Raw genomic sequence first — 26,435 nt, forward strand, 5'->3', positions numbered from 1 at the left:
AACAAACACACCGCAGATAAGAAACAGCAATAGTTTGTTCAACTTGGTACTCATGCTTCTTACCCACATATTCTGAGAGGAAGACGACAAAGAACGGGGTGACCAGGTCATTAATTCCCTGGACATACCCACTGGCAGGGTGTCGGATGGCCCAGATAAATAGAATTCTTTCGAAGATCTAGGAAAATGAGAAAGAAAACATGACTGTTAAATCATAGGGATACGCTCCCTCCCTGCACTTACCCACCTCACAACGTACCTCAGGGATGTGGCCGAACTTTTATTAAATTCTAAAACTACTGTGGGACAAAGGAAGTATATAAAAATGCAGAAAGTTTCTAAGAAGCTGGTTGTTTTTAAGCAGGGGTGGACAGTTCTTGCCCTCTGTTTCTCTTTGCAGTAGGCAGTCACTGTGATCTAAAAGTGGAAAAGGGCAGGACAGTGACACAAATGGCTGAGGAGAAGGTCTGCTATGGATGGCACTGACCGGGCCACCACACTCTCATTTGTAGATAACTGGTTCTCCATCTCCAGAAGCAAGATGGTAGAACATCTTAGTTCTGATATCTTTTCTAAATCTTTTTTATCATCACAGGAGGTGAAGAGGAAACACCCTCTCCACCACGCTCTTTCTCCCCACGGAGACGGAAAGAAACACAGACTTAGATGTACTTCTAGCCCCGCCTGACTGGGAGCCAGTGACAGACTGTCAATGCAGGAAGTCACTTCGTGTATCAGGATGCAACCCGGACATTCGCTGGGGACAGGAAGTCAAATAAAACTAATCCTACAGCTGGGAACTTGAGAACAGAGAAATCAGCCTGGGACTCCATGGGAAAGCTGCTGGGGTTAAGTATATTGGCCACAAGAGGCCAGAGACCTACAGTGGGGAGAAAGAAAAGATTTTTGGGGTCCCTCTGCCTTCATTAGGCCCTCTCAATCCTCCCCCCGCCTCCTGCCCCATCTTCTCTGATGCTGCTTATCTCCTGGCTTCATCCTGGTGACCGCAACTCCCCAGTTCAACAAATTCTTTACACTGGCTTTGACTGGGCTGCCTCATGTCTCTATGAGCCACACCAGAGGAATGGCAGAGCTGATGGTGACTGCGCACGGGGGTACGGGAGATGAGTGGGCCCCCACAGCGCACGGGCTCTGGGGAAGACTGCAGAGGCCTTCTCAGAGGTCAGGTGCAAGGGAGAACCACCCCCACCCCCAGGGAGAACAATAGCAAGGAAATGCTTGTATGGTTTTGGAGTTGGTGAGCTAGCATAGGAGAGAAGTAGAGAATCTAGAGACACAATAAAGGATGTTTCCCAGCCCCCATGTTGTGTCTGCCTTCCAGCTGGCAGAGAGAGCTGAGAAACACACCCATTGTCAACACTCCTGCCCTTACAGGCAATGAGAACAAAGCCCTGCCTGGAAACGAGATGGCCTCTCTGCCTCCACTAGACTTGCCCACTTGCTCTCTGGGGCCAAGGGAAGGGTGTGGCATCCTCACCTGTGTTAGGCCCAATATGCTAATGGAGGCCCTTTTAAATTCTTTCCTACCTCCCTTGAAACAGAAGCTCAAGCTAGACCCACCATGCTCAGAAAGATCTCAAGTAGCCCCTGCCCGGTGGCCTATATCTGTCTGGGCGTCTCTGTTAGTTCTGAAGGACTCACCAGGGCTTCTACTCCACGCTATCAGCTCCTTGTGAATACACAAATCCCAACTGACTGGTTTTAACAATGGCCAAGTGCCTGGAAGCTAGCGGTTCATCGTCAGGAGACTTGTGAGAGTCCCTCTCTGGTCAGGATGGTACAATGCAGGGGCACCTGGGTGGCTCAGTCATTAAGCGTCTGCCTTCGGCTCAGGTCATGATCCCAGGGTCCTGGGATCGAGCCCCGCATCGGGCTCCCTGCTCGGCGGGAAACCTGCTTCTCCCTCTCCCACTCCCCCTGCTTGTGTTTCCTCTCTTGCTGTCTCTCTGTCAAATAAATAAATAAATAAAATCTTTAAAAAAAAAAAAGGATGGGACAATGCAGACGCACACACACTGTACAAGTGAAGATGCTGAAAACATGGAAATTGAAGAGCACCAGGCCTGGTTACCAGGGGAGACCAGGGAATCTTCATGAGAGAGAAACAGCCTGGGATAATCTTGCCTTGTAGAGAGGAGCAAAGAGGATAATCCCTAAAGGTTTTTCTTGTACCTCTTGTACTTGTGCGGGTAAGTCTGACTTATTATAGTCAATTCTCAAGTATCTTTCAGATATGCAAAGCAAGTCTTTCAATATTCAGTGTTAGTTCCCTGCTCCTTGGTTGGCATTTTTAGGATTAAGTAATACTCTGACTATAGCCTGCTAGATGTAAAGATGATTCAAGAAAAAATGGAAAGAATATACTTTGAGTTTCCTTCTTTGTATTCATGTTCCACTACTAGGAAAAGCATTTTCAACAAACTACTTTCCCTGTCTCAAAGTTTACAGTCAGCATGCACAGGTAAAAGAGAAGTTGCTGAACATCTCCAAGTTAAAGTGAGGAATAAGCAGGGCTGAGCTGTGGAAACAATGAGAGACACAAAGGGATCCTCAGTGGATTTTTAGCTTCCTCTGAGCTGAATCTTAGAGGTAAAATAATGGTGTCACCCTCAAAATCGTCTTTAAGCTATTGGGAAGTTATGAGGGGTCCCACCAATAAAATTATGAATATAATCTAAAGTCAAATAGAAATTATCTTGAGCCATGTTATCACCATCCCTCTCTATACGAGGATAACTGAAAACAGAGTTCAGAAAGCACTTACACTCAGTGTCCTAGCTACTGTGAAGCTGCTAAGGAAATCCCTAATCTCAAGATGGTTATAATTACTGCTTGGGTCAAAAAATAATAGTCCCACTGAGACCTTCCATGTGCTTCACTAGCCTGTTAGGTCTCCCGATATCACTACTAATTCAGCCTCTGGGCGTATACCCAAAAGGATTTAAACCAGGGACTCAAACAGGTAGGTACAGACCCATGTTCACAGCAGTGTTATTCACAATACCCCAAAGGGGGAAGCAACCCAACTGCCCATGGATGGACGACTGGATTAACAACATGTGTTATACACACACAAGGACTATTACTCAGTTTTAAAAGGAAGGAAATTATGACACCTGCTACAGCACAGATGAACTCTGAAGACATTCTGCCAAGTGAAATAAGCCAGTAACACAAGGACAAACATGATAGGATCCTACTTATTTGAAGTACCCGAAATATTCAAATTCACAGAGACAGAAAGTAGGATGGTGGTTGCTGGGGAATGAAGGATTATTGTTTAATAGGTGCAGAGTTTCAGGTTGGGAAGATGGAAAGAAGTCCTCATGATGGGTGGTGGTGACGGCTGTCCAAGTGTGAATGTACTTAATGGCATTGAAACTGTACACTTGAAAACGGTTAAAATGGTACCTTTCATGTTACGTATACTTATTGCAGTAAAAACCAAACACCGCCCCAGCGTGATAAAGTAGAGCAAACACAGGACTAGGAATTCTAAGGTGTGAGTTCTAGTCTTCAGTAAGACTCCGGGTAAGTCCCTTAACTTCTCAAAGCGCTACCTGGCCCCTAGGTTTGTTAAGAAGAGCAGATGAGAAAGCCCAAGAATGTGCTCTGCAGGGACCACAGCTCCATATCCAAACATGAGGCACTACCACGATCGGCCGTCCACCTGCCCACGGTCGGAGGGAGGCCTAGGGCATGGCCATGCGGAACAGGCGCTGCGGGGGTTACCGTGGGGCGGAGGGTGCTGAGGGGGCTGGGGAGAAGGGCCCAGAACGTCAAGTACTTCCCTCACCTCCTGTACAAGTGGCTGCTGGAACAACGGAATGAGCGGGTTTGTCCTTGGAATGTCAATGTGAATCTGAAAAAGAGAAGTCAGGTCTAAAAACACAAATGCCAGTTTGTTCTTTTGAGAAGTTGTTTTCTTAGGAACTGGGAATCCAGGGAGTAAGAGTGAGAGCACATTTTATATTTAGAAAGAACTGACAGACACACCAAAAAAGTCTAGTGAAACCCACCTGTCCATCTGGAATACATTTCCATGAGAGCGAGAGCTTACTGAAAGTGAGGAAACCTCCCCAAATAAACCACTCACATCGACTAGCAATAGGCTTCACAACCTAAGAGGATCAACCACTTTTTCCTCTTGCTCTGGAGTCTGTTTCACTCTGGGCTGGCACTTACTCAACAGGTATGATCAAAATGGGTACCCCTTCTTCAGAATCTTCCTCCTCAACAGTCGCCAAGGACTGGAAGGGCTCTGACGGCTGCATTCATGTGCCAGGATGGGGAGCCCAAGGGAGCTGGCACTGGAAGTCCTCACTTCTGTTACCAAAGAGATCACTACGGTTGGTTTCAGCTTCAGGATGTCTCAGCGCCCAGTCTGATGACCCTAAGGACTGTGTCGGCGGCAGCAGAGGCTACTTCAGTTTCTGAGGCTTGCTGAGGTCTTCCCCCTCCCCTTCTTCTCCCTCCCCTCCTCTTTCAGCAGGCTGCAGGGACAGCTGTGAGGATGACGGGACACTCCCTGCCGAGCCTGCTGGTAACTACTGTTCCTGCAGACAGACGGACAGACTGGGGCCCTGAGAAGGCGCTACGGCTGCCAGAAGGACATATTAATGTCACACGGTCCAGAGGGACTGCACCACTCCTGGGCGAGCTCATCTTTCACTCTGTGCCCCATGACCCTTACTACTTGCCGTCTGGGGACCAGTAGCACCATCACCATCTGAGAGTTTGTTTGAAGTGAAGGTCTCACCCTAGACCCACTGAATCAGAATCTGCGTTTTATCATAATCCTTAGGTGGGCTTTTATCAAGATCCTTGGTGATTTGTATGCACATTAAAGTCTGAGAAGCACTGCAGTGATTAATGCCAAAAAAAAAAAAAAATCTATTTAAAATGGCTAAAATCAGAGCTATTCATTAGAAAGAGGGGAAGCAGTTCTAGGAATAAATTTAATTCCTAACCAGCACATCAGAGCCGGAAGACTTGGAAATCCTGCACCATGACAGTACTCCCAGGAGACAAACCATTATGACTAGTAATCGAAAAGGGTGACGACTGTACCTGTCGGTAGGTATCCTGGTGATGTTCCTCATTTCGAGAGTCATAATACTGCTCAATGAAGCCAAAATATTCCTCCCGCTTCCGCTGCAGGGTCAACTTCCTCCTCTCGGTGTTTGCTGGGAGATAGCCCTACAAACAGGACTGCTGGTCAGATGGGGACACACGTTGGTAGGATGAATCCTTTTTATTTTAGCCTGAGGAGTGGCTTGTAAACTGTGGAAGGAATGGAAGGACAACTGCCAAGAGGACAAGAGTCATCCCTTCTTGGGTCTGGGCCACCCAGTGCTTGCGCTCTCCTCCTTCAACGAGCCCCACATGTGGGCAGATGAAGCAAGGCCCGCTTTCCCAGGGTTACTTACACCCGTGGCCCCACACCGCATGGGGTGCGCATTCTGCAGGCCTGCACTCCAGAGCTCTGGGAGTTGGCTCAGCAGAACAATGAATGTAGGTCAACGGGAGGGAACTGGACCCAAGTCGGGGCCTCTGAGGGCTGCATGTGTGCAAGGTAATACGTCCAAGAATCCCAGCAATACGGCCACCTCGATGACGCATCTCAGTGGCGGGCCATGTACGTACGGGCCAGTCACATAATCTTTTCCGCGGTAACAGTCAGAATTCCCAGCTTAGGAAGCTGAATGGAATCTGGGACATAGCAGCGACAATGCGCAGACACAGAACTCCTGGCAGGGGCCTGCTGCCTCGCCAAACTCCAGGCCAACTTCCCTCCTCACCCCTGGTCTAGATCCCACTCTCCATTCTTGCATCTCCTGCTCCCCTTCCGTTCTCACCAAATCTACTCTTCACTGCACCTGCCCTTCCTGGAAGTGGCCTAGGCACTGATAACACGGTTGCGGGACTGGGGAGCGGGGAGCATTCAGGAGAGAGGCCCTTCCTCTCGCAGACATTTATGTACTATATCCCATGGCCAGTGCCTGGAGAGCGGGGACTGTGCTTTATTCATGGCCACCTATCCGTGCCCGGCAAACAACAGGCCCTTAATCATTCCTGACTAGATGGATGAATGAATGTGACCAGCTCAGGAAATCCTAGTGTCCCTATCCCAGGGGCTGGCCCAGTGCTCTGGGAAAGCAGGACGAGTGCAGGCTTCTGAGGGAGGCCCATTTCTCAGCCCTTCACAGCTACAGAGTGGCTCTCCCCTGCTCTGGTTATTCCTACTGGAAAAGGAGGCAAGTCCAGGGAACGTGGGAGCTGGCCCAAACAAGTGCCGGGATCCCCAGCTCACTACACTCTTTCTCCCTGGTGTTGAGAACGTGAGATTGTGACCACAGGGAAAAGCGGTGCTCTTCTATACGTGTGTGAGTAAGCTTGCAAGAGTGTGTTTCTTCATGCACAGAAATAAGAGGACAGTCCCACAGATCTGCTGTACCCATTGGGACTGGAGAAGTCTATGCAGTAAGATGAACGTGTCCAGACTAACCTCATCAGGTAAGAAGGGCTGTGTGAGGCTCACGCTTCTCTACACAGTGGGCAGAACTCACCGACAGGAGTCTCCAGGTTACAGGTCGAACCTCCCTGGGAACCCCTGGCCAGCTACACTTCCTCAGTTCATCTGCAAACAGACAACAGCTGTGTTGGATTAGCTCTTCCCACCAAGGCCCTAAGACGAACCTCAGCCGGCACTGCCTGATTCCTCCCACCGTTCAAGAAAGACCACCAGCACCAGCACCAGCAGCGGCAGCGGCTACCGACAAGCACAGGGAAGAAGCCCCGAGCAGCAGCCCTGAGCAACAGAGTGGCCACGACACGGCTCGGCGGTGGTGATGCAGTCAGCTCGGAGAGCAGACGTAGAGGGGAAAAGGCAGACCAGTGAGTGTGGGTTTCAGTCAGAACTGCCTCGAGGTAGGGGAGACCGAAGCCAGAAGAGTTGCACTATGGTCTACGGGCCACAGAATCCAGTCCCACCTAATTTGGTCCCTAATTTCTAGTAACGTACTTCTGACTTAATACCGGCATGTCACTGCAATGGGCATCAGATCAGGTGATGCTGGAAAAGTAAAAGAAGGAAGAATAAAGAGCAATAGCTTCCAGGTCTCTCTGTGAGAACTCCAGTCACCAAGAGCTCCTACCTTGCCCAGGGGGCTCACGGGGACTCACCTAAGTCAGTGTTGTGGCTGGAGAGAAGCTGACGGAATTTTTCTAGGCGGGTTTTCTCCCGGACGGTCATCGGGGGCGCCCCGGACGCATTCTGGTCCGAGATGCGGGCAACCAGGGGGATGATGGGTCGGAGAGGGAGTGACTGCTGTTTGTGGAGCGGGTTCCTCAGGCATGTATCACCTGCGAGAGTGAAAAGGAGACCGGGCGGCGTGTGGAGCACGGCCTCGGAGGAGCCCCACGCTGGCTGCCCAGCACCGGCCCCGCCGCCGGAAGCGTGTCTGTGCCGCAGGCGGGCCGCCCGAAGGTGCCCGCTGAGGGGCGGCCGGCGACGCAAGCCAGCTGCACCCCACGCATCTGCCCGGAGGAAGGGCTGCGCTGTGATCACATCCTACCAAGGCGCCTTCCGTGCTCACAGAGACTCCGGATGCCGTAGCAACTCTGAGCACTTTTTTGGCCACTCCAGAGGGAAACCAAATGTTTCCATCCTACCCCAACTTAGAACGTTCCTTCATGCCTAATACTGAGTTTGGGGGCAGCAGAGCCTAAGGCAGCGTTTGCCTTCCCTTTCCACATCACAGAGCACGTGCGCAATGACGACACAGGAGAGCGCGTGTGATAAAAACAGGTGGCTGCTGGCCTGAGACCCCAGGCCCCACGCGGCAGCCCCAAGGGCTGGAGGATCAAGAGCCATGGCACAATCCTGTTTGGGGAGGCTAAAGTTCCTCTGTGCTCCCACATTTCCCACCAAGAGGAACCAGCTTTTAATCCTGCTGGGATATGACTGAAATAACAGGAATACAGACTCGAGCAGAACCATACGTCTGGTTCTAGACATTTCTAACCTAGATAGTAGGCAGGAGAGAAGAGCGGTGACGGACTGACATTTATTGAGCTCTTACTATGTCTAAGACATCAGGCAGGTCACATTTACCTAGGATGTCTCATTTGATTCTTACAACATACGGTAGGGATTTGGTACTCCTTTACAGAGGACGAAACTGCAGCTCAGAGAGGTTAACGGTGATTTGCTAGTGAGACCTGAGATGCCACCTTAGGTCTGTCTGCCTCCAAAACCCTTATTTATTTTACGACCCCAAAGAAAACTCAGTTTTAAATTCTGACTGTCCTTCCATGGCTGTTTCATATTCTTCAACTGTCTGGGCCTTAAAAAGCAGTAGCCACGACAAGAATTAAATGATGAACACTCCGCAACCCACACAACTAGAGGGCTGACAGAAACGCCTGCCACAGGGTATTCAGCTGGGGTGCCTCGTGACACGTGGGGCCTAGAGAGCGATGTGCACCTCTGATATCCCAGATTAACGGATGATGCTCACAGAAGGGACCCTCATAAAGGGAATGTTCTGGACGGTCCTGGCTGCACAAGTGCAGCACCTTCATTAGAGGCTGTGGCGGGGGCCTCCCTCACAATGGGACCCTTGGAGACCCTCAGTCACAGCACACAGACACTTCCAAGAGCCTACAGCTATGGCCACTCCGTCCACCAACAGCGAATGCCCACGTGGGCATGGCCCTGAGTCCGTGATGGAAAGTGGCCGTGGAATAATTTTAAAGGCATTAGGGCCTAATTTCACGACTATGTGCTTATTCTGAAACTGGAGAAGTTGTTCCCTTAGAACGCAAGTCGGGACACACTCCAGGGCTCTGCCGTTCGTCCGCTTCCTTTTCACCCTTTCCCAGTCAGCTGTTCTAACTTTCACTGGAATGATGACACTTCCCTCTCCAGCTCAGAATAACTGGCTTCCATAAAACCCCTTAGAGCAACATTACATACAGCCATGGATGCTAAAAAGAGTACACTGACGGTCCCCAAACATCGGATAAAGCCACCATCACCTTGACCAATTGCTGAAAAAAGAAACAGGAGGGGTGTCTCCTCCCGCGCCTCCCACCTGATGGGCAGGGAGCTGTGACACAGGGCCTGCAGGCCCACGTTGCTCCATCCCGCGGGAGCAGGAAAAAGCCAGCCCGATGCTAGCGGGTGCTCCCCAGGGCTGAGGAGGCCAGCCAACAGTGCCAAACGTTTGTGGAATTCAGCCACCACCAGCTTTACATACGCCAGTCAATATTCTTAAACCTGACCACGTCTAAAGCAAAGTGAAGCAACCAAACTGCAAAAGTCTGGGAAAGGAAGAAGAGAATGGCAGGCAACGCTGGGCGTCAGGAACTGAAGCCCCAGGGAGCCATCAAGGTGGGAGGAGTAAGTACAGCCTATGACCCATCAGGTCACTGATGTTGTACAACAGGCTTGAGCTTTCACGTTTATCATCCAGTGAAAGATCTGAGTGATGCCCTAAAGAAAACTGTGTATTTAGAATGCACTCTGCTGAAAAGGCTGAGGCTATAGAGGGGAACAGGATGGACTTACTGGAATTTCTGGACAGCTGAGCGTCACTGCTGGACTTTATGACCTTGTAGCTGGCAGGAACATCGGATGTTGTTGACTGGGAGCGTTCTGGTTTCATCCTCAGCTTGCTGTGGTTTTCCAGGACTTGGGCTGCGGTTGCCAGAGCAACTTTTGAGTTTAGAGTTTGGAAAGAAGGAGAGGAAAAGTCCTCTTCCTCATCATCACCAATGTCCCAAGCATCACTGGTATTCCGGGCAAACTCATGGAAACTGGAGGCCTTCTTATTCTTCAAAGGAACTGCGTTGACTTTGGACCGTTCTTTGATGAAGCTTTAATAAAGGAGACATTGTTACCAAGGAATGATCTGATACGTCTGACCACGTTCACTTGCTTAATATTACCAGTATGACAAATTACCTAATACACAGTCCTTACTTTTTCAAACAAAAAAACCCATTCATATCCATGCCTCATGTAGACACATCTGGACCAGCACTATGCTACAGATACAGATGTAGTAAAGATCGCAATGCACCCAAATATCCCATGTGCTCCTATTTCCAGCCCCCGTGTACTTAGGTGAGGTCAGATGGCTAGTTCCAGCCAATGGTCTGAGGAGAGAAGTGAGGCTAATCACTGCCAAGCCAAAGCAGACAAGAAAGGTGTGAATTCTCTCTATAAACTTTCTTCTACCTTGGTAAATGGCGGGGAGCCAGAGGGTGGCACCTCCCTCACCTGGGAAACAGAGTGGCTGCGTGGAGCAGGGCCTGCCCCCCTCTCCCACTCAACTCAACTTTGGACATGTAGCCTGAGCAAGAAAGAAACCTTTGTTGTGTCAATCCACTGAGATTCCAGAGTTAATCTCTTACGGCAACATAACCTATTCCTTAGAGTAGAACTTAAAGCACTGGCAGAACCAGAGATAATTTTAGGTAGTCCATATGCAGCATTAAACACTGAGTTCCAGAATGAACGAGCTGTTCCTTTTCCATTCTGTTAAAGCCCTTCTGCTAGCCGAGAGGAGACGGTCTCATTTGGTACTACTCAGTCTTTAAGACTATTTTTTAACAAAGAGAGGGCAGCCTCAGGATCAACACATTTACAAGCAACATCGGCTGGCTTAGAATTTTATTAATAAGATTGCTTTGGGGGTGCTTGGGTGGCTCAGTTGGTTAAGCGACTGCCTTTGACTCAGGTAATGATCCCGGAGTCCTGGGATCAGGGAGCCTGCTTCTCCCTCTCCCTCCGCCTGCCGCTCCCCCTGCTGGTGCTCTCTCTCTCTCTGACAAATAAATAAAATCTAAAAAAAAAAAGATTGTTTTGTTTCTCGCTGTATTTATTTTTTAAAGTTACTTTCCATTTTTGGCAAATGATAATTGGCTTTCTACTTTTAATTTATAGAAGTGATAGGTTTACTTTAAAATATAAATCTGGGGCGCCTGGCTGGCTCAGTTGGTGGGGCATGCGACTCTTGATCTCAGGGTTGTGAGTTAGAGCCCCACATTGGTATAGCGATTACTTAAAAATAAAATACTTAAAAAAATAATAAAATATAAATCTAATTGAGTTTTTTAAAAAGTTCATTTTTTAAAATGCATTTGGTAAATAATCGTACAGACTGTGGCAAAAAACTGTAAAGATGGTACATGACTAAAGTCTGGGAAATACCAAATTCACTGATGAAAGAGAGCCTAGTTCTAAGAGTCATGCAGACCATTCCTACTTTCCTGACTTTTTCCTCTTTGTCTCCCCATTAACATCTACGGGCCCTTATTCTGGATCCAGGGGACTATGTAGTTGGGACAGTCCTTCTTTTTTTTTTTTTTTTAAGGATTTATTTATTTATTTTAGAAACAGAGAAAGAGAGAGAGAGAGCACATGTGCACGCACACGTACACGTCAGAGGCAGAGGGAGAGAGAATCTTAAGCAGACTCCATGCTGACCCAGAGCCTAACTTGGGGCTCTATCTCATGACCCTGAGATCATGACCTAAAACCAAGAGTTGGATGCTGGTTGGGACATTTCTAACTCAGTCTCGTCTAACACCCCTCGAACCCCAAGCCTCATATAAATTTACACCCGGGGACTGGAATGCACTGGAGTAAAGACATCATTAAATGCCTGTTTCCTCCAGCAACATACAGTGACCCTAGCAGGGAAACAAGGCTCTGCCAGAAGAGCAGAAGTTCCCCCATTTCCAGGAGCTGTCTCTTCCTCTTGGGCAGAGGTGGGCGGTCTAATAACCCATCTCATCTCCCTAGAGGAGTTCAATGCTTATTCTGAGAGATAATGGTTATTAACATTGATGAATACAGTCTGACAACTCATACAGCTCATCAGAACGTCCCTACTATTAGCATCAGAAAAGGAATAAGATTTTCTGAGGCGTTACTTTCAAACACTGGTCTCATACAGAGTAAAGGAAGAAAAGACATCACACAAAATGTGTGATGAGAGAAAACTAGATTACAAGATGTAGCAGTTCAAATGTGTTGGAAACAAAATACCATTTCCCACCTGCTCAGTTAGCAAAGATCTAAAGGGTGTTCTCAGTGTTGACCAAGATGCAGTGGGACCTCCATCTGATACTGTGGGGGGGGGAGGGGGATGTAATTCTGTACAGCCTTCTGGAAAACAATCTGGCAACATACACACCATAATCTCTGACCCTAACAGAATAACCAGAGGGTCAAAGACGCTCTAAGGCAGTTTATCATGGTGTTACTTATTTTGGTTAAAAACTGAAAACAACATAAACATCTAGAAATTGGAAATGATGAAATAAATTACAGTTCAGCCACCAGACGAAATGTTATAATGCCAATGAAAAGCACATCTTACAGGCTATTTAATAACACTAGCAAATGATCTCAACAAAGTGAAAACTGGAACCAAAAAATATATTTTTATAATCTCTGTATTAAAAAAAAAAGTAGGGGCACCTGGGTGGCTCAGTCGTTAAGCGTCTGCCTTCGGCTCAGGTCATGATCCCAGGGTCCTGGGATCAAGCCCCGCATTGGGCTCCCTGCTCCGCGGGAAGCCTGCTTCTCCTCCCACTCCCCCTGCTTGTGTTCCTGCTCTATCTCTCTATCAAATAAATAAATAAAATCTTAAAAAAAAAAGTATATGCATAGAAAAGACCAGAAAGAAAATACATCAAAATGTTAACAGTGCTTATCATTAGGCTGTGGAATTATAGGTGATATTTGATTTCATTTTTATAGGTCTCTGAATTATTCATGTTTTCTACAGTGAGCATATTATTTTTATTAATCAGTGGATAAGGTTGTTGGCTTTCAGCAATCCCCAAAGTAAGAGTACTTATAAACTTACTGAACGAACAATCAGAAATGAACAAGAGCTCAAATCAAAGAAAATAAAACTGGGCCAACACATTGTGAGTATCTGCTGTCAAAAATCCATCCATGAGCCAGAAGAGGCAAATTACTCCTCCGCGGACCTGGTGAGGCTGCATGTTCTGAACTCGTCACCATGCCCGCTTCTCCTTTGTCGAGGGGGATGTAGGACTCACTGCCTGCAGTACACACCTCAGAGGGTCCACTGTCAAGAACAAATGGGCAGGGGGCGCCCAGGTGGCTCAGTCGGTTAAGCGTCTGCCTTCGGCTCAGGTCATGATCTCAGGGTCCTGGGATCCAGCCCCACAGTGGGCTCCCTGCTCCGCAGGGAACCTGCTTCTCCCTCTGTCTGCTGCTCCCCCTGCTTGTGCGCTCTCTCTCTCTCTGTGTCAAATAAATAAATAAAATCTTTTAAAAAAATAAAATGAAGTGAATAAATCTTTAAAAAAAAGAACAAATAGGCAGATGTGTAAGATCTGTCATCAATAAAATACTGCATTAGAGTCCATGGTTATTGTTGTTTTCCTCTTTGAAGGCAGTGTTTACCTCAAGATTGCACATGATGAACCCAACAGAGCGATATGGAGTGGGTTCACTACTGTTTTTTTCTGGTTGATGTTTCCTAAATACTTTTCTATTTTTTATTTATTTGTTTATTTATAATTATTATTTTTTTTTGAGAGAGAGAGGGAGAGAGAGCATGCATATGTGCCTGTTGGGGGGGGTAGGGGTTGGGAGAGGGGTGGAGAGAACTTAAGCAGACTCCCTGCTGAACATGGAGCCCGTCACAGGGCTTGATCTCACAACCCCAAGATCATGACCTGAGCCAAAATCAATAGTCAGATGCCTAACTGACTGAGTCACCCATGTGCCCATCCCCCTTTTTAAGTAGGCTCCACGCCCAACATGGGGCTTGAATTCACAACCCTGAGATCAAGAGTTGCATGCTCTACTGACTGAGCCAGCCAGGTGCCCATCCTAAATACTCTCTTGATATTTTGAGGATTTTTTAAAAATAAGCCATCAAATCAAGAAGCTGAATTTTAACTCTGGTGAAAGAATTGGCTGGATGCTGAATTAACACTGGCTGAAGCACATGCACACCCTGGAGTGGATTAAAACACTATACCAAGAGACGGGCCGTGCTGAGCATCAGGCTCTAACTGACGCTGAGCTTTCTATATAAATGAAGGAGGTAAATCATCTGAGTGGTGGGTACATGAGGGTTTGTTATATTTTTCTTTACACCTTTTTATGCATTTTAAGTATTTCATTATATTTTTTGAAGCAGATAAAGATTCAGTATAAGTCAATTATTGAGATTAAGAATTGGAATTTCCTCAGATGAAGACTTTTACAAATAGAAATTGGAAGGACATATTCCAACACATTAAGAGCAAAGAAGGGAGGAAAGAATGTCATTCCCTTCAACAGAAAAACAGACAGTCAAAGCAGATCATTTTGAGGCTGCTAGAAGTCATTTTAGGGATACCTATTCCACAAAGCCCAAAACTCAACCAACCAGTTAAAAAAGTCAGCTCTGTTCTTAGGAAAGAGGCCTTCATGGAGGAGGGGGTTCATACCCCTAAAGGGGTAGGAGTCTGAGGACAGAAGGTTGGTGAGAACCACTCACAGAACCAAAGAGGCATGTCAGAGTGAAAAGGTACCTGGGTTGCCACTGAGAGAAAGCAGTAAAATCTACAGACCAGCAACAATGGGGCGAAGATTTAAAGCTGAAGCGTTTCCATGTTTATTCATTCTGTTCTCTCCAGAGGAGATAATATAAATTTACACATACCCAAAAGTTAACATGGATTGGCTATTTACTGGGTGCCAGGTTCTGTGCTGCTATATACACCCATTTTCTGATTAATGCTCATTCATAAGGCTATGAGGTACTATTATCATCATTATTATTATTATTATTTCCATTTGCAGATAAGGAAGTTGAGGCTTACTGAGGTTATGAGCAGGCAGCAAAGTCTGGGCTCAAACCTAGGTCTACCCGACCTGAGAGCCTGCATACACTCTTTTTAACTAATCTACCTAGAAAAAGAGGTCTAGTAAGATCCGTGGCCTGGGTAGAGTTGTTGCCAAGTGAACCGAGCATGTAACACCACAGCTTTAATTTCCCAACTGTGCACAGCTGGGAGCCCCAACGTTCTCACCTTGTAGCAATCACTTCTTGTCTACACGGAACAGGCTGTGTATGTTGGTGGCCAGAATGGGAAGAAGCCACATCCAGGAATACAGTCATTGGTGAAGTCTCTCTCTTCCCTTTTGACATCAGCAGTCACAGTCAAAAAACCAATCCAGGTAATCCTAGCTGGGGGTACCTCTGGATTATAGGCTGCCTCATTTTAACATGGTCCCAACTAATTAATAACCAACCCAAGGCATCCTAATACAGTGTGGCTCGAAGTTTAGCCAAGATTGTTTAAACAGATCTGTATCAAACTCACAACCAGGCTGGCCTCTCACAGAGGCCTTCATCACACCTCCTCGCAACTGAATGCCAAATTATCATTTAAAAAGCACTTTTGAGGGCGCCTGGCTGGCTCAGTCAGTGGAGTGTGCAACTCCTGATCTTGGGGACATAAGCTTAAGCCCCGTGTTGGGTGTAGACATTACATAAAGATAAAATCTAAAAAAAATTAACAATTAAAAATAAAAGGCACTTTCGCAAAGACCTCATTTAATCCTCACAACAACTCTGACATGAGTCTTATTATTTCTCTTTTATGGATAAAGGAACTAAGGCTCAGAGAGGTCAAGTAATTTGCCCTAGACCATGGAGCTAGAAAGTGGTGAAGAAAAAGAGACTCAAGAAGTGCACAAAACGTAATAAAAAATAAACGGCACATCTGAGAGAAACTTAGTTGTTTGATGAATGGTAACTTGTTAAATGGGGAACACAAACCCCGAAGGATATTTTGAACAAGAGCGGTTGCAGGCTCTGCTGGTTAGGAAACAAAGGATTGATCACTCTGTAATTTGATGGATACGACACTGTTTTGCTGATAGGGCTGCTCACTTAATAGAAACAGGACATGAATTTATTTAGAAAAATAACGTCTGACACTGGTAAGGGGCAGGAAGCAAGTGGGGGTATTCAGTAACGTTCAAATAAACCCAGTCATCGCAATAACCAGGGTGGCTTCCTGTGAACTAGCTTTGTAACCCGGAACTAGGACCTATCATATTTTAGTATCAACTCAGAAAATAATAAATTTAGAAGCTTGTCATACCATCCAGTGGCCAATGGGGCCACTCTGCAGTAAGACCAGTTTTATTTGAGCTGTAAAAATTATTGCAGGCAATATTATCATTAATGGTAATAATTTGGCAAATTGAAGTCACTATATCCAGACAGGGAACGGTGTACTCTGCTCATGCAGTTTAGATGATTGAAGACCCAGCGTAAAGGCTTCTGCTGTGATGGGGATTAACCACGCAGTAATTAATGGCAGTCTGAAGTGGAACGATAATCATGTAGCGGAGAAAGTAATAAAAATGTCCCAACAAAGGTACTAAAATAAGGGCAATAAATGTTTTATAGTAACAATCTGGAATTGTAAAATGGTCCATGCAGACCTAGATGCTGTTCCATGTTGCAGAGTACTAATAACAGACCTCCATGTGCATGTAAAGGGGAAGCAATTTATTCAGTGACAATTATGTTCCTCCCAAATCACAGAGCTAAGTGATTACTTCTATTGGAAGTATGATTGCAACTCTGCTGAATGATCAGAAAGAACATTCGTGGTTTTATATAACTAATAGGTGGGAAAACAAAAGTGGATAAAATGTGTCTTGGTAGTCTGGGGTATGGCAATATTCCTCAAGACCTGTCCTTAATAGAGAATCAGGGAAAACTCACTCAGTAACGGATGCAGACAAGGTGTGGTGAGTCTGACACGAACATAAAACAAGACAGCACACTCTGCTGCCTTATGTGTGGGTGGGTGGACTGATTTCTAGGTTAGCTCTGTTTTTATCAAAGGCCATTATAAAATACACTGGAATGGACTTACTACCAATCAACAAATCCTGGACATGAACAGAACTGGCTACAAGGAACAGAATACTCAACTATAATGCTTAAATTGTCAAGACCATGATGTCAAGGCACTTGGGCAGGTGTCTCTGTAGGTCTCTTGGCCTTTCCCTCACGTTACAAGGTAGCTGCTAAAGGTTCCAGCATCTCATTTTCCCACTACCACATTCAAAAGCAGGAAACATTAGTGGAGACAAAAAGAGGCTCTCTTCACAAAATGATCTCTCTGGTCGAACCAGAAAATCTTTCCCAGTACCTTCCTTCAGGAGACTTTTACATCTCACTGGCCAGAACCAATGAGATAAGCCCACAGTAGGCCAGTCACTGAGATTACCAAGAAATTATTATAAAAGGCTTAAACTAATACGGATACCTGCTCTAAGTACCTTTCACTGGCTCAAAAGCTGAATAAAATTATGGTTCTTGAGCAAGAAGCAGCAGGGGCAGGGAAGACTGTTGAGGAGTGCCTGCTACGCTGGCCAACAGACCAGATAGTCTCTTATTGGTAAAACCAAGAAACAGAATGCATTTACTTAATGGGAATGTCACAGAAAACATGCTCCCCCCGCCCCCCAAAGAAGAGCAAGGTACGAACTAAGAAGCACTGAAGTAAAGCCCACTGACTAAGTAAATGCAGTGATCTCACTCTTCCATTCCATAAATGTTTACCCAGTGCCTACTGGGTGCCACGTGCTGTTCCAGGGACTAAGTGCACAGTGGTGAATAAAACAAAGTCCCTGCCCTCAAAGAGCTTATACTCTAGTGGTTCTGATATAAAACCCGTGCATTACAGAAAAGAACAGCAGTCACGCTTCCACAGTCATTCAGAAGCCCATACCTTCCACATACTGGCCAAATTGCAAAAAGAATGAGTTTGGGGGGTGACCGGGTGGCTCAGTCATTAAGGGTCTGCCTTCGGCTCAGGTCATGATACCAGGGTCCGGGGATTGAGTCCCACATCGGACTCCCTGCTCAGCCTCTCCCTCTGCCCCTTCCCCCTACCACTCATGTTCTCTCTCTCAAATAAAATCTTTAAAAAAAAAAAAAAATGAGTTGATAGAATTACAGAAAGTTCACCACATATCCAGCTAAGTTACTTTTTTTTTTTTTTAAGGATTTTATTTATGTATTTGACAGAGAGATAGAGAGAGAGAGCACAAGTAGGCAGAGCGGTAGGCAGAGGGAGAGGGAGAAGCAGGCTTCCCACTGAGCAGGGAGCCCGAAGTGGGACTCAATCCCAGGACCCTGGGATCATGACCTGAGCCTAAGGCAGACGCTTAACCCACTGGGGCGCCTGGCCCTGCTTTTTTAAATATTAAAATACTGATAATGTACATCTGACAGAGCATTTTTGTAGGTATTCAAAATATTTTAATATACATTATCTTTACTCCCTCCTTGACTGTGAAGGGAGGAAGGGTAGATACTATTACACAGGCCCCAGAAGGATGAAAACCTAGGCCTCCCGTACCTCTTAAATCATTCAGCTTTCACTACAAACTACAGCTTTCCTAGAAATAAGTCTCTAAGATTAGCATACCCAGAGACAGAACCCAAAGTTCTTAGAAAATCTAAGAGGACCCATCTCCTCATTTAAATTCACTGTGGCTGAATGATGGCCCATGAGAGAAAGGAGTGATAAAGTGATAATCGGGGGTATGAATACACACCCACACATCTTGGATTTAACCAGCATTTCTATTGTGTTTGAAAATAATTTATTAGAATTTTACTAGAGAAATAACCTCCAGAGAGCTTTTAACTCTACTGTCTGGCTGGGTTTCTTTAAGGGTGTCAGAGAAAAAGAGGACCTGAAGAATGCCAGACCTACAGTTATATTCTATTTGCCCTCATTCTCATAAAACATAAGTAAGGAAAAGGTAGCAGACCTATATATGTTCAGAAGCAATGAACCCCAGAAACCAGAAGGTCATCAATCGTCCAATTTGGGGACCATATTTAATCAATAAAGATCCTTCCACCACAACACAGTCCAACACCAAACCCTGCATAAACCAGCTTCTGATGTAGGAAAACCAAAATCTCTGATGTGAGTTAATTTCCCACTTAGTAATAGACTGTTTAGAGGTAAGAAGATTGCTTATCTTCTGATCCAAAATAGAGGAGGGAAGAAGCTAGAAAAGATCAAAGTAGAAACTGTCATTTCAACAAAGTAGGGGAATGTTCATTAAAAGAAGTACATGCATGAATGGAAAAATATCTTGACTTACTTTTTGGTGAGTCGAGGGTCCAGAGGAGGGTGTTGTGCTCCATACACAGGCTGGATGCTAAAAGCAAGAAAAAAGAAAAAGCAGCAAGTTGTCAGGAAGCTAAACATGTTGGGTAAGTACCATCTGCATTACAAAATCGGAAGGGACTTTGAGAAACAGGTTACCTCAAGAACAACTATATCCACACCAAAGGATAGCAACCTGCTCTTTATTTTTTTTTTTTAAGATTTTATTTATGTGACAGAGATAGAGATAGTGAGAGCAGGAACACAAGCAGGGGGAGTGGGAGAGGGAGAAGCAGGCTTCCCGCCAAGCAAGGAGCCTGATGCAGGGCTCGATCCCAGGACCCTGGAATCATGACCTGAGCCGAAGGCAGAGGCTTAACCAACTGAGCCACCCAGGTGCCCCACAACCTGCTCTTTAAAAAAAAAAAAAAAAAAAAAGAAGGTTCACCCAGCTGGCTCAGTAGGTAAAGCATGTGACTCTTGATCTCAGGGTCGTGAATTCGAGCCCCACATTGGGTGCATAGATTGCTTAAATAAATAAACTTAAAAAATAATTAAAAATGAATCAATAAAGTCTCTGGAGAATGTTCATCTTCCACTGGGGCTTCAGCACCCTACATACCTGACCGTTGGAAGTCCTATCTGTAAAGAAGGCAGCGTGGAAAGATAACAGGCTTTGGAGCTAGAGAGAGCATAGTTTGAATGCCAATTCTGGCATCCACCATCTCTGTAACCTGGCACTGAATTACATGACTACTTTGACCCTGTCTTCTCATCTGTAAAATGGGAGCATCACCTACCCCAAAGGATCACTTGGACTAAAAGACAGCGAAGCAACAGCAGATATCAAGGGAAGGGTGACCCAAGTGACTCCGACTCATGGCTGGTGGGGGTATTAAGTGATACAACTCACTTCCAAAAACAGTTTGGCCATATCCAGGAAGAAATAAATATGCATGCCCTAAGGCCCAGTATTTTCATTCTCAAATCTGTGTCTTTTTTTTTTTGATGGGCAGCAAAACAAGGTTTATTGAATGATGGTAAAGTGATAGTACAAAGCTCCCGAAGAGGGAAGGGACCTGAGAGGGTTGCCCTCAAATCTGTAGCTTAAGAGAAATACGTATGTGTGTCACGAGAAATATACAAAACTATTTATAGCGTTATAGTTCCTTTTAGCATAAAACTAGAAATAACCCAAGTGTCCAACAGAAAATAAACTGTAATATGTTCATATCATAGAATATTATACAGCAACGTAAACATACGAAGTAGGGCTGCAAGTAACAATGTGCATGAATCTTCCAAATGTTATGTTGAGCAAAACAAGCAAATAATACAAGAGTAAATACTGTATGATTCTACTTATATACACTTCAAAAACTGGCAAAAAGGATTTATATCATCTAGGGATGCAGCCATAGTAGAAACATCATAAAGCAAGGAAGAATTAACATAAAAGATGTGGTTATTTTGGAAGGAAGGAGAGAGGTGTGATTGAGAACAGACACAAGGAGGCTTCTGAGGTGCTCACTTCTAGGGGGTTCACTTTGTGATATTCATCAAGTTATCATACCACATAGTTGTTTCATGTAATAGGTCACAATAAAAAAAAAAAAAAGAAGAGTGACTATCCAGCCGAACTGTTGTTCAAATACAAAGGTGACAGAAAAACATGTTGCAACATGTAAGAACTCAGGAAATATGGTTTCCCTGACTCCTTCCTGAAGAAATTACGAGAAGAAAAACTTAATGAACAATAAACTAAATGGAGAAACTACAACTAAAGGAGTGGTGCAGAGCATTTAATGGATTTAGTCTGACGACTAACTCCTAAATTTGAGGCGTTATGGTTAGAGAAGAGAATGTAAAAACAATGTAATTGGCAAAGGTTAAAATGGGACAGAGACAGAGTGAATAAGTATATTGATTTCCTCGTCTTTCACTGACAAACCTTAAAAGAGGGTTCTAGAGGGGAGAGGGGTGGGGGGATGGGTTAGCCTGGTGATGGGTATTAAAGAGGGCACGTATTGAATGGAGCACTGGGTGTTATACGCAAACAATGAATCATGGAACACTACATCAAAAAAAAAAGAGATACTAAAAGCTGATAGCTCAAGGGAGGTGGGTGGGGGGATGGGGCAACTGGGTAATGGGCATGAAGGAGGGCACGTGAAGTAATGAGCGGTGGGTTTCATATGCAACTGATGAATCACTGAATTCTACCTCTGAAGCTAATAATACACTATATGTCAATTAAACTGAATTTAAATAAAAACATTTTTTTAAAAGCTGATCACTCGAGTAATAGAGGCATAAGCATGTTTTAGGATATAAGATAAAACTAAAAAATAATATAATCAACTAAAAGCAGGTAAGGAAAGGGCAGTAAATATAACTACTAATTCCATCACTGATCATGGTAAGCAGTCAATAGATGTCTCAAGAAATATGGTATAAAATTATACTTACAAATGCAATCACTAGAATAAAATAAAAATAAAAAGAACAAACTTCCCCAATTATCAGAATAGACACATGAACACCCAACTCCCAAAGCAAGTACAGTCCTTACGGTGAAAGATTTTTCTTTTAAAGAAAACATTAAAAACAGAACTAGAATCAAATATACAGTCATTCCAATAAATCTAAAAGGGCTGAACTTGCCTATTAAAAGAAAAAGGATTGTTACTAAGAGGGGACTGGTTAATTACGGTACATCTGTTAAAAAGAATGAGGCCATTCTACACCCACTGACATGAAACAAACTCTAAAAAAACATTAATAAAAGATGCAGAACTGTATGCATAACATGTCATCATTTTTGTGGAAAACCTTTAAAATAAAACATATCCTCATACTTACACACGCCTAGAGTATCTCTGAGAGAATACACAAGACACCAATAGCAAGGGTTTGGAAGAGGAACTGGAGGACTGGAGGACCCAGCAGCAGAGAGACTGCTTTTTTGTGCCTTACGAACTTTTCTGTGCCCTTCCGAATTAGTATCATGTACATGTACCACCTTCTTAAGAAATAAATTAAGTGATCTTAAGTGGGTTGGGAAGTTTAAACGAGACAATATGTAAAAAGCCCTTTAGCACAATTCCTGGCAGGCAGTAATAGTAGCAGGTAATGAGGTAAATTTGCAAACATCAGAAGGCCACCTGGCACACACTCAGTGTCCAAGAAACGTTGGCTTTCTTCCTCCCTCCCATTTGGTAATTGATTCCTTACCCAACACTTAGGAAGTAGAACAAGGTTATCAAGTACTTCGTTCGACGTAACAGATGTGATCCTGAAGGTGCTTTTAAATAAAAATGCAGCCAATTCAATCATTTTCACATTGATTTCTACTAAGATTCCAGAGAGAATGTTCTTATGTACAATCTTTATGGATACAACTCTGACCTTTTTAGCAATTAAGAATCTCTAACTCCCCAAACTTTTCTAAAAGGTTATTCAATAATTTGTAAACAAACCATTACATATACTACAGAGATACAAATAATACAACTTTAACACGTTTACAGAGTTTACAGAGTTTCGTAGGCAGAGGAAAAGGAGAAAGAAAATAAGAGGGATCAAAGAATAATGGGAGAGTATGATTTACAGAGAAAAAGCTGAAACAAAACAAAGATGAAAACACAAACAAAAAAAACAAAAGGCATAGATCAGTGGAACAGAATAGAAAACCCAGAAATAAACCCACAACAATTCTATGGTCAATTAATCTTTGACAAAGCAGGAAAGAATATCCAATGGGAAAAGGACAGTCTCCTCAGCAAATGGTGTTGGGAAAACCAGATGGCAACGTGCAAAAGAAAGAAACTAGACCACGTTCTCACACCATACAGAAAAATAAATCCCAAATGGATTAAAGACCTAAATGTGAGACCTGAAACCATAAAAATCCAAGAACAGAACACAGAACTCTGACATTGGCCGTAGCAACTTCTTTCTAGATATGTCCCCTGAGACAAGGGAAACAAAAGCAAAAATACATTATTGGGACTTCATCACAATAAAAAGGTTCTGCACAGGGAAGGAAACAATCAACAAAACTAAAGGCAACCTATGGGATGGGAGAAGATATTTGCAAATGACATATCTGATAAAGGGTTAGTATCTAAAATATATAAAGAACTTCTAAAACTTAACACCCCAAAACCAAATAATCCAATTTAAAAACGGTCAGAAGACATGAACAGACATTTCTCCAAATAAGACATACAGATGGCCAACAGACACATGAAAAGATGCCCAACATCACTGATCATTAGGGAAATGCAAATCAAAACTACAATGAGATATCACCTCATACCTGTCAGAATGACTAAAATCAACAACACAAGGGGCGCTTGGGTGGCTCAGTCAGTTGAGCGTCTGACTCTTGGTTTCAGCTCAGGTCATGATCTCAGGGTCCTGGGATTGAGCCTTGCATCAGGCTCCATGCTCAGTGTGAAGTCTGTTTGAGATTCTCTCTCCCTCTCCCTCTGCTCCTCAAATAAATAAATCTTTAAAAAAATAATAAAATGAAATAAAATCAACAACACAAGAAACAACAGATGTTGAGGATGTGGAGAAGAAGGAATACTGGTGCACTGTTGATGGGAATGCAAACTGGTGCAACCACTGGAAAACAGTTTGGAGGTTCCTCAAAAAGTTAATAGGGGCACCTGGCTGGCTCAGTTGGAAGAGCATGTGACTCTTGATCTTGGGGTTGTGAGTTCAAGCCCCATGTTGGGCATAGAGATTACTAAAAACAATAAATAAAAACTTTTGTAAAAAAGTTAAAAATAGAACTACCCTATGATCCAGCAATCACACCACTGGGTATTTACCCAAAGAATACAAAAACACTAATTCAAAGAGATACATGCACCTCTATTTTTTCAGCAGCATTATTTATAATAGCCAAGATAAGGAAGCAACCCAAGTACCATCAGTTGATGAATGGATAAAGAAGATGTGGTACATATATACCATGGATTATTATTTAGCCATAAAAAAGAATGAAATCTTGCCATTTGCAACCACGTGGATGGAGCTAGAGAGTATAATGCTAAGCAAAATAAGTCAGTCCGAGAGAGACAAATACCATATGATTTCACTCATATGTAGAATTTAACAAACAAAACAAACGAGCAAAGGGGGAAAAAGAGAGAGAGACAAACCAAAAAACAGATTCTTAATTATACAGAACTGATGGTTACCAGAAGGGAGGGGGAAGGGGGGGATGAGTTAAATAGATGATGGGGATTAAGGAGTGCATTGATGTGATGCGCACCAGGTGATGTGTGGAATTACTGAATCACTATATTGTACACCTCAAACTAATATAACACTGTGTTAACTAACTGGAATTAAAATAAAAACTTTTTTAAAAGGGTCACTGATTTGTATTTTAATGTTTGCAAATACTCTAAGATGACTACACGTGAGCTCTCCAAGTCCACAAACCTCTTTATAGCAAAATATAAAGATCAGGGATAAACTCTGCAGGAAGATTTCAAAGGGCTGGTTAGGTGAATGGGGAGAAAAAAAAAGAGAGGGTCCTTAGATTCCCTCTTTTAAAAGAGTATTACCATCTGCCAGTAATCCAGGCAGAAAAAAAGCAAACCTAATTGTGCAGGCTTAAAGGCCAAAGGCCATTAATTACTATCCAGGTAGGGGATCTTAAAATCACAGTAGACTGTTTCTTAAATACGTCAACCCCAATGTGCTGGCACAGCCAGAAAGGCCAAGATACGTGATGGACTTCCTCAGCAAAGGTATCAGAGCCCAAGTTGAATTTGTTAACACATTCTTGAACTAAACCATGATGTATCTATACCTGGAACACTTTAATTAATCAGTTTATTGAATCTCAAAAAGGAGAGGCAAGACATTAGAAGAGAAACCAAGGGGGTGCCTGGGTGGCTCAGTTGGTTAAGCGTCTGCCTCCGGCTCAGGTCATGATCCCAGGGTCCTGAGATGGAGCCCCGCATCGGGCTCCCTGCTCAGGCAGGAGCCTGCTTCTTCCTCTCCCACTCCCCCGGCTTGTGTTCCCTATCTCGCTGTCTCTCTGTCAAATAAATAAATAAAATCTTTAATAAAAAAAAAAAAGAAGAGGGCGCCTGGGTGGCTCAGTTGGTTAAGCGACTGCCTTCAGCTCAGGTCATGATCCTGGAGTCCCAGGATCGAGTCCCACATCGGGCTCCCTGCTCAGCGGGGGGTCTGCTTCTCCCTCTGACCCTCTCCCCGCTCGTGCTCTCTCTCATTCTCTCTCTCTCAAATAAATAAATAAAATCTTTAAAAAAAAAAAAAGAAGAGAAACCAAGATGATCACAGAGATGAAATGAAGAGAGACTGAAGCCTGGTGATGAAGGTGCTTAATTTCCTGGCATTTATAATTCACCTGTCAGTCTGAACCATCCCTACTCCTCCCAAACCACACTCAACTCCAGAGCAGACTGGTCTCCACTCTGCCTTCCAAACATATCTTAGCTACTAAATCAGGCTCTTCTCCCATTTCAGTATCATATTCAATCTGAAACATCCCCTTCAAGATCTATACCCCCCCCACCATGAGATCTTCCCCGACGCTAGCCCCCAGCATCCACTACCCCATGCCTTCTCTGATTCCCTAAAATACATAAATCAGGGCTTATATTGCTTTTAATAAGTAAATAATTTTTTAAAATAAACTCAATTTAGATCATAATATAAGGCACACCCAGGTCAGTGTTCAACTCATACGTACATAAGAAAAAAGACATTATGGAGTTCAAACGCTGCACACCCCTCCCTCCTGCCCTTGGAAATCACTTTACTGCATCCGCCATTTTTCACCCTCATCTTTGTTTTTATGTTATTTTCCATGTTTGTATCCCTAAACAATTTATAGTATTGTTTTCCATGTTTTTAAAACTTTATATAGGGGTGCCTGGGTGGCTCCGTTGGTTAAGCGTCTGCATTCAGCTCAGGTCATAATCCCAGGGTCCTGGGATTGAGCCCCGCACTGGGCTCCCTGCTCCGTAGGGAGTCTGCTTCTCCCTCTCCCTGCCCCCACCCCACCCCAGACTCATGCTCTCGCTATCTCTCTATCTCTCTCTCTCAAATATTTAAAAAAACACATTATATAAATGGTACCACACTATACATATGACTTATTTTGACTAGTAATCATAAATGCTACTTTTTTTTTAAAGTAGGCTCCACATCCAGCATGG

At 44.3% G+C, this 26,435-nt stretch overlaps 1 protein-coding gene across 1 annotated transcript in view; it reads right to left on the bottom strand.

Moving 5' to 3' along the window:
* TBC1D22B (TBC1 domain family member 22B) overlaps positions 1 to 26,435 on the bottom strand; it is a 73,156-nt gene that overhangs the window by 37,891 nt on the left and 8,830 nt on the right. The window contains exons 2-8 of the mRNA XM_032409904.1: positions 19,220 to 19,276; positions 9,596 to 9,903; positions 7,207 to 7,386; positions 6,591 to 6,661; positions 5,092 to 5,220; positions 3,818 to 3,883; positions 64 to 178 (exon numbers count right to left, since the gene is read on the bottom strand). Of these exons, the coding sequence (XP_032265795.1) occupies positions 64 to 178; positions 3,818 to 3,883; positions 5,092 to 5,220; positions 6,591 to 6,661; positions 7,207 to 7,386; positions 9,596 to 9,903; positions 19,220 to 19,276 (926 nt within the window). The remainder of the gene's footprint in view (positions 1 to 63; positions 179 to 3,817; positions 3,884 to 5,091; positions 5,221 to 6,590; positions 6,662 to 7,206; positions 7,387 to 9,595; positions 9,904 to 19,219; positions 19,277 to 26,435) is intronic.

Source organism: Phoca vitulina, unplaced genomic scaffold (genome assembly GCF_004348235.1).
Source record: "Phoca vitulina isolate PV1807 unplaced genomic scaffold, GSC_HSeal_1.0 scaffold11, whole genome shotgun sequence".
Classification (NCBI taxonomy): Eukaryota; Metazoa; Chordata; class Mammalia; order Carnivora; family Phocidae; genus Phoca; species Phoca vitulina.